This window comes from Solanum tuberosum, unplaced genomic scaffold (assembly GCF_000226075.1).
Source record: "Solanum tuberosum cultivar DM 1-3 516 R44 unplaced genomic scaffold, SolTub_3.0 scf00482, whole genome shotgun sequence".
Classification (NCBI taxonomy): domain Eukaryota; kingdom Viridiplantae; phylum Streptophyta; class Magnoliopsida; order Solanales; family Solanaceae; genus Solanum; species Solanum tuberosum.
Genome location: NW_006239402.1, coordinates 120,376 through 128,705, shown reverse-complemented (window position 1 = coordinate 128,705; position 8,330 = coordinate 120,376). Strand labels below are relative to the sequence as shown.

At 33.4% G+C, this 8,330-nt stretch overlaps 2 protein-coding genes and 1 non-coding gene across 6 annotated transcripts in view; 1 reads left to right on the top strand and 2 right to left on the bottom strand.

Moving 5' to 3' along the window:
- The window catches only part of LOC102590844 (uncharacterized), an 11,138-nt gene extending 8,371 nt beyond the window's left edge, over positions 1-2,767 (bottom strand). For 2 of the 4 annotated variants that reach the window (XM_015303835.1, XM_015303834.1), the window contains exons 1-3: positions 2,450-2,767; positions 1,686-1,826; positions 403-489 (exon numbers count right to left, since the gene is read on the bottom strand). In XM_015303835.1, coding sequence (XP_015159321.1) covers positions 403-489; positions 1,686-1,733 — 135 coding nt within the window. In that variant the 5' untranslated portion in view covers positions 1,734-1,826; positions 2,450-2,767. The remainder of the gene's footprint in view (positions 1-402; positions 490-1,685; positions 1,827-2,449) is intronic. The other 2 variants (XM_006364127.2, XM_015303833.1) reach the window with 2 other exon arrangements.
- Positions 2,768-4,046: 1,279 nt separating this feature from the next.
- On the top strand, positions 4,047-4,118 carry TRNAP-AGG (transfer RNA proline (anticodon AGG)). Its single transcript has one exon. It is a non-coding gene; the product is annotated as a tRNA-Pro (tRNA).
- Positions 4,119-4,598: 480 nt separating this feature from the next.
- On the bottom strand, positions 4,599-7,388 carry LOC102590496 (HVA22-like protein a). The gene is made up of 5 exons (XM_006364126.2): positions 7,124-7,388; positions 6,945-6,971; positions 6,725-6,847; positions 5,139-5,382; positions 4,599-4,964 (listed from the first exon to the last, which is right to left on the bottom strand). The coding sequence occupies exons 1-5, from the start codon at positions 7,192-7,194 to the stop codon at positions 4,899-4,901; spliced, it is 531 nt and encodes a 176-aa protein (XP_006364188.1). The 5' UTR covers positions 7,195-7,388; the 3' UTR covers positions 4,599-4,898.
- Positions 7,389-8,330: the final 942 nt, after the last annotated feature.

The following is an 8,330-nucleotide window of genomic DNA, read 5'->3' as shown; positions in this document are numbered from 1 at the left end:
AGAGTCTCCCTGTGTGGGGGGGGGGGGGGGGGGAGGCGTGACTCGTGAGAGAGAGGGAGGGAGGGGAGAAGCAGCAGAACAAAGAAAGAAGCATAGAGCTGGCCTGGTGCCTAGGATGCTCTACACATTCTTCTTACCAAGTTCTAACACTTTAACTTCAACTCAATCCTCTCTTTTGGCAAGAGAAAGATATCACAGTATAGGAAAAGCAATTACATCAAGAAACCATGTAGCTTGAACAAAAGAAATATCAAATTGAAAGTGTTGAGCTTTCCCTAACCTACGCTTTAAGGATTGGAAACCCAACCACATTTATTTCACCCCATCAGTTTAATATAAGTTGATGAAAAAAACATGCAAAATGATTGGGAAATAATGAACAATCTAATGCAAAGTTCATACAGTAGAAAGACGAAAAGGGCAGAACTTTGGCTTTCCTTTGCGTCCATACTTCAGTAGGTATGATCCTCTTTTTAAGGCTGTAATGGCCTGCAAGTTGCAAAAACAAGGATCTGTAGGTTGAAGATAACAAGCAAATCATATATAAAAATTTAACCGTATCAGCAACAGATACTCCCTTATTCCTCAAATTAATAATCTTGATTTGTATGGTTATTACGAGACTATAAATTTTCCACTATTTAACAAGGGAAACTTAAAGGTCCAAATCTTAGTTTCTAGAGTTCTAAAGTGAAACAGGGAAAGAAGTCTGTTCAAAAGAGTGAACATGGAATCCATGTAACTATTTGTGGAGTATAATATAACTGACAATTTTCTGCTAAAATCAATTTGGAATTGAACTGAAAAGGAAAGTTCTATATACAGCATGGAACAAAGGGATTATTATTTTGCTAATGCAGGAGTGGAAGACAGACTACAACAAAAATAGTGCAAATTTATAAGCTCTTTTTATCTGACATTCCACACCAAGAAATTATGTGCTAAAATATGGCACTCAAAATGGATCTAATTGTGACAGCAATGCTAGCTTTTATCTCCTTTTTAACAGAGAATAACTTTTTTAGATATCTACAGAAGATAATCACATTACATGTTCTCCTGGAAAAAAAGAAGCAAACTGGTCGTTTTACAAGTAAATCAATTAGTAACATGCAGTAAAGTAAATAGGTATCAGTGGTGGAGCCACCAGAAAAAGAAATAGCTAAGGATCCTTTATGTTATCTAAAGTTTGACTTCTAATTTTAAATTTATGGTCATAATGGATATACTGCTGCTTATTGCAGGTATTGGGAGCAGTTGTTAATATATGAATTTGCAAGGAACCTTCTCTCTTTTTGCATCATCCGTCTTGATAAACAAATATAATGTAAAGGTCTGAAAGCAAAAACATAGGTGTTGATGTAATCATTGTCATGGTTCTATTCATTGCATGATTAGGTGAGCCAGAAGGATTACTGTACTTCTATTACCTGCAGTTTGTATTCTATTCCTTTATTGACTAAATGATACAAACATTTATAGTGTTATTTCGCAATAAGAAGCCAACTTTCTCATAATGGTGTGAGAGTTTTTTTGTTCTCAAAAAAGACCTATTCCTGGAGGAAAAGGAGTTTTAGGAAAGCACAATGTGGAGCTGTTACAGTGAAACTAATTGTTTGCCCTTCTTCAATATCTGCTCTATTCTAAAGCAGCAATAAACAGAAAAATTTAGCAATAAACATCACCTGTTCCACATTCCTCTCTCCAAGACTGTTCCTCTGTACGTTGTTCATTAAGCTGTTATATGAACTCTAGCACTTTGATCATGACAATACCAAACATCTGGTAGCTGGCAAAAGAGCCCCCATAGTTCCTCCATAGGATGACTACGTACAAGAGAGTAAGGATACTAATATCATACAAACTATTTCAGAAGAACCAATAAACATGAATAAGCATAAAATAAGGAAAATGGTTTTTGGAAGCATCTCAACACGAACTATTAAGAAATGACATTTTTTTCCGAAAAAAAATGATTTAAGATTACTTTCCACTAGTAGTATCACCTTATCAAACAAATTAGTTGCATCAACTACATTTAAACAAAATATCCTAGCATGTAGCAATTACATCTAAAATCTAAGCAAAACCTCCTTGAATATCCCGAACTACTACTGTTCATGACAACATCCGCGTCCTATTTAATAGTACTCAACAACACAACTCCCTAAACTATAATCGCGAATACATATCATTATCACGTAAAAACATTATACCAAAAAAAAACACACACCTATAATTTCCGTTCAAAATTCAGCAGAAAAACAGCATCAGAACCAACAAGGAGCTAGGGTTTATGTCAATGCGAACCAATTTACACACGTTTGAACAGTATATTTAACAGAAACACAGCGTTAATTTAGTAAACAAAACTCAAGGAAAATGATAACGAAACTCATAGTTTGTGCTTCCACTAAGATCAATACAGGTAATTAAAGAGCACACTCACTGTCAACCGAGGTCGATTCTGGAAAAATTCATAAGAATTAGAGGAACGAACAGAACTCAGAAGCGTAGATTTTCGATTTGATAGCAAAAGCGAAGCCTCAGATTTCTCTATAAGCAAAATTTGTCGGATCGGAAGGTGCGGAAGAGAAATGAGAATTTGGCAGAGAGTTTTGTGAGGAAATTAGTGTGGTTTTTACTCTCTCTGTCTCCTTTAACTGTGAGCAGTACGTAAGTTATTGCGTGTGATCGAAATGAAAAATATACGTAGCAGGGAATTCTTTTCTTATTTGGTGGTTCAATGGTGAAATTATACCTTTGTTGATGCCACGTAGTCAACGAAATATGAATCTGTTGCGGCAAGATAGTGGGGCACTACTGTTACCTTTTCTGTTTTTCTCAGTTATTTCTCCAATCAACTAACTTCCCGCCTATTTATTCCCACCTGGGTTTGTTATCTACCTTCCTATTTTACATTACTTTTTCTGGCATATTTCTAACATTTAAACAACTCCATCTTTTATTGTAATTTTTTTTATATATATATATATATCTTTTAAATATTTTGAATTATAATATTTTTTACGCAATTTTCAAATATGTAATTTCATTTCAAAAAACTAAATTTTTCCATTCCCAAATTTACGATCAAATTTGAATTATTTGACACATAAATTGATATAGTAAAAGTATATTACCTTTCAAAAATGATTTATGACATAAATATTTGTAGTCATAGAAATATTATTACTGTACGTACATGTTTTAAGATCTCAAATCCAATTTTTTTTTCTTTATAAATTTTATGTCGACTGAAAATGTATTTCATAAATTAAAATAAGGGAAATAGTAGTTGCGGAGTCACATTATTTTTCAATCGATTTTAACATTGTTTTCTTCTCTTCTCTTAGCATTTATTTATCAAGCTAAATGATTATTACCTCTTTAACAATTTATTACGCTAAAGGATCTTTTGTGAAAAGAAATAGAATGTTCTCCTCTCTTTTGCTTATAGAGAGAGGCGGGCCTTTAGATCCTTCTTTTGTGTAATAATTTCCACAGTGTAATAGTACTAACATATTTCATACTAAATTCCAAGGTTGGAATAATTAGATGTAGAATTTGTAAAAAGATGTTGAATAACAACTACTCCTTTCATTCCATAATGATGTATGATTGTATTTAGCCAAACATATATATTTTATTGACTAGTATAATATAGTGATGAATTTATGATAATGGAATTAGATATAAAGCAATGATTGAATAGTTTGTTTGATAGAGAAAATATTGTATCAATTAATATTTAGAATTTGAAGATTTTAATGGATTTAAATTATTTAATTTGTACAAAATTAAAAATTGTCAATTTTGGGACACCCCACATCGAATGGTTTGTTGTATGACATGATACAAGGTATTAAGGTAATGCATGTTTAATGAGTGGTTCTCTTTTATAAAAATAAAAATGAACTATCAAGACAAATTTAAAAACATTGGGTAAACTGAACTTCAATATCAAACCAATTGGGATTTACTGTATATCTTCTTTCAACGTTCTACAATAATCAAATTGTTTATTTAAAACAATATAACAAGATGGGCATTTGGTCTAGTGGTATGATTCTCGCTTAGGGTGCGAGAGGTCCCGAGTTCAATTCTCGGAATGCCCCCATAATTATTCTTTTTTTTGTCTTTTTCTACCACTATTTTTAAACTTTAAACCAACTTCTTATTTTATTTTTTTGAGTCACTTGGTATTTAATTTGCAAGATATTCTATTTTGTTGATACTTAATTTGCAAGATATTCTAAATTTTTTGTCTTTTTCTACCACTATGTTTAAACCAACTTCAACGTCTACCAAAAAGTTAATCAACTTATCTGACCAAAGGTCCCAATACCTCTCTAGATTGACAAACAAAAGGATCATCGAGTAACAAAGAAAAGTTGAAGACCATTATTGAAAAGTTCAAGTGCCTAATACACTTTCAGGCTGCTCCAGTTTCCTGTGTCAAGCGGGAGTACAACGCAGCACTCGCTTGCGTATTTTAAAAGTTGCGTTAAGTCAGGCAAACAATCAACTCCACTCAGACTTCGTTAGTGATCAGAGTAATAGAAAGCCAAAGTTTTGAATGTGATGAAATCTCCTAATCCAGCTGAAAGATAAATAGAGCGACGATTCTCATTATCACTAACAAACTGCTTGAAATTAACAATTACAGACAGTATCTAGGAGAAAAGACTCGGTGACAAGGATGAGTAGTATTAGTTTATAACATACATAGGTTAGAGGATTGCGAAAAACTCTATAAAACCAAAGATAGTAGTCCACACGGAGAAAGACCAAACATCAGTTTCAGGGCACCTCTTTACAACATCAGATAGATCTCTGCCTTTCCTAAAGTACTGGAGCAGCAGAAACCAAACAAAAAGAACTGTAGTGATCAAGGCTCAGTATCTGTAGTCGTCATCATAAAACACATAATTGCTGGTATGGGTCTTTCGTTCTCCGTCAGCCTGCAGGGAAATAAAATGAAATGAGCCAGTTCTTGAAAACATGAATTTTGCAGTTTCAGTACCTGAAGTCACTTGGTTTCCATGAGTCTGACATTTCCTCAAAATATAAATTTGGTTTCTATGAGTCTGACATTTCCTCAAAATATAAATAACACAGCGAACTGATTATCATACCTTGTGGATCATCTCCTCAAATGCTTGGGTTCCATGTTCTTTTATGTATTTCTCCGCAGCAGTCAGGATGTCATCTGGCTTACTAAAGACATCCTTCTTTCGTGGCACATACCAGATGTTAACTGCTTTTCGTTGGACAATATAAGTCCTAATATAATGCTCATACACATACGCAGCACCATTGAAGTAAGGTATGACCAACCAGCAGGTCGCTATCAGTTTTGCATATGACCAGAAAGGAAGCCTGACATAGAAAGTGAATAAAATATATAATGAAAAAAATCCAGATCTGGCATTCGGAAAAGATTTAGTGAACATCTAAACTCACTAGAAGCAAACTGATATAAGAAAAAACTCATGTACCATGCCAGACAAATGTGTTTCTATCAATCCGTTTTACTCACTTTTTCCTTTCAGTGTTCAATGGGCTTCTTCAGAAAATATGATGAGTTCGAAAGAAAGGGACAAATATGATGAGAAACATGACCCATAGTTAAAAGGAAGAGTGGGTGAGGGGGAGAAAGTGTCCCAAACCTTAGCTCAATATGAAAGTACCTTGTGCTCCAACATATCATTTCAACCAAGGTAAGGTCAACTACACGATCACCAACTCATTTTTGCATTTATCTTGACAATCCAGTTTCTTATACAACCATATTCACAAGAAATTGTCAAACAGATAGTTATTAAGATCACTGCTCTTGCTTCAAATACACTAGTGAAGACTCCACTATATGAGTACTAGCCCACTTGGTAACCATTCAAAACTTTTGTCAATCATGACAGCTGCTCCAAGATGTCACTGTATATGATTTCAGAGGAACATTTACTTAACCATCAGAATCATTTTCACCTGGCCTAACAATGTTTCAAGCATAATTACTTTGTGACCCCATTTTTTCTATGACTATAATTTGTTGAAGGACTGTTGACTTACTATTCCTACTCCTAATAGCAAACTGCAATCAGGAGATGATCTTTCTATTCCTTAGGTAGTGTGTCATCACTCATCACTTGTTCGACAATCTATAACACCAAACTTTTTTTGATTTTTAATAACCATTGTGTCAGAGCCAACTAGTGCGCACCTTGACTAATTCCACGGATACCTGCTACCTCTCACCAAGACTTGTACCAAGTAACTATGTCCATCAAGGCTTGGATAGATGGGAAAAAATCACCTAGTGTTGAGTCTCTATCTACCAAGTTAGTAAAACTTAAAATCGGCGTCACATCATCACATAAAAGTGTATAGTAATTCAAAGTCTCTGCATTCTTCTATGACAAATATTTAGAGACTAGGATGGAACCAAATTAGATTTGGAAATGAAATGCTCAAAGGCTTCATGATTACGAAAAGTCACAAAAGGTTATTCACAACTATCATCTGTTTTTCCATCTCATCCCAACCTAAGGAAAGCCAAATTTAATAATTGAAATAACCATGGAGAACATAAATCCCCAAAAGGAGAACAATCGTAGTGCTCCATCTACAAGCGATAAACAGACAATTACTTCTCCTTCTCACGGAATTTGAAAAAGACCAACCGAAAAGAATATACAAGTCTCAACCGAGCAAAAATTACCATTCAATAAGCTTGGCAAACGTCAGCTCAAAAAGTGTAATCATAGAATACAAAATCCAGTATGTAAGCCATTGTTGATCATCCACGGGGGATTTGGTCTCAATAGCCCTAATTGAAGCATACCTGTCAATAACCCAAAACCCAGTACCAAAACATCACATATGAAGCCATAAGGCAAAAAAAAAAGAAGAGTAAAATCAGCAAGTGTGAACCCACTTACAGAGGATACACCAAACTAACCACCGGCCTGCAATTTCAAACGCACAAGAGAAAACAAAAATTAGCTTCACAAGAATAAATTACTCCTAAATTGGTCCATCATCTATGAATTAACTAGGGAAAAAAACACAAATACTAAGAAAAAGGAGTAGGTAGCGAAGATTGAGGAAGAAGAGATACCCAGCAAGAACATCAAAGTTGCTGATTATGACCTTGAGTAAGCTTACTATACCTCCTCCAGATCCTCCCATTTTGCTGAACTAAAAAATTACAAAAATTATGAGTTGTAAGTCTGAGATTTGCAGTGGTAGTTGCAGCAGCAGGAGAAGGGTGTAGATTTGGGAGATGAGAATGAGAGTTATTGCTTTGTGTGTTCAGAGAAGAGTAAAGTTACAGAGACTTCTCGCCTGTCGTTTATATATTCCAAAAGAAACAAAATAATGCAGCTAGTGTGTTTCTATTTTTCTATTATAATTTATAACTACTTCCTTATGTTTGTGTGCGCCGATTAATTTCTAGATAAATTTTGAATTCATTATATTGTGTTAATTTTATTTACTTTATTAAATAGAAATTAATCAAACAAATTAAATATTATTCCTTAAATTTAGATTTTCAATACTATATTATTACTTCTTTCATCTCAATTTATGTGACATCATTTAATTATTTACGAAATATAAAAAAAATAGATAGACTTTTAAAACTTGTGAAATAAGTTTTAACTATTTATATGATCGTAAATTATTTCATTAAGAATATATGAATTATTTTAAAATATAAAAATATGACTTTTTTTTGACAGACTAAATTCATTATAGTGAATCTGCTTTACTAATTATCATTTTCAGTTAAAGCCATGATTGGTACATTATAATGTCCATATCCGGAGAAAAAATATTACCACTAGCAAAAGTTGGAAGAAATAAAGAAGGGAAAAAACTATTTCCACAATAACATAAAGTTGAAAGCTAAAAAGTATGAATATAACTTTGGCTCCATCTGTTGTGCAATTATTTTGCCTTATACTTGCTTCTCACGTCTCCCTTCTCACTTTTGATCTCTTATTGTAAATTAAAAAGAGCAACTTTCACATATAACAAACACAAAATTCATATTTGTATGCTATAGCAAAGTTTGCATAATTGCGCTCTATAGCAAACATAAATATGTATATTTCGCTATGCATATACAAAAGAAAGCAGTTGTATAATCTGCTTTGGTATACATATACAAAAAGATCAATTGTATAAAGTGAGAGAGGCAAGTGAGCGAACGAGATTTGGGAGAGTGGTGAGCGAGATCTGGGAGAGGGGAACGAAAATATTTGTATATATACAATTTTCACGCATTTTATACATTTGCGTTTTTGTATAAAGTGAGAGAG

Bases quoted from the DNA above. Each gene is read 5' to 3' on its own strand.
- LOC102590496 (XM_006364126.2), bottom strand. From the start codon at position 7,194: ATGGGAGGATCTGGAGGAGGTATAGTAAGCTTACTCAAGGTCATAATC. The intron at 6,848-6,944 runs GTAAGTGGGTTC...GGTTATTGACAG, and splicing joins GTTAGTTTGGTGTATCCTCT to GTATGCTTCAATTAGGGCTA. The intron at 4,965-5,138 runs GTATGATAATCA...ATTTCCCTGCAG, and splicing joins TTGAGGAGATGATCCACAAG to GCTGACGGAGAACGAAAGAC.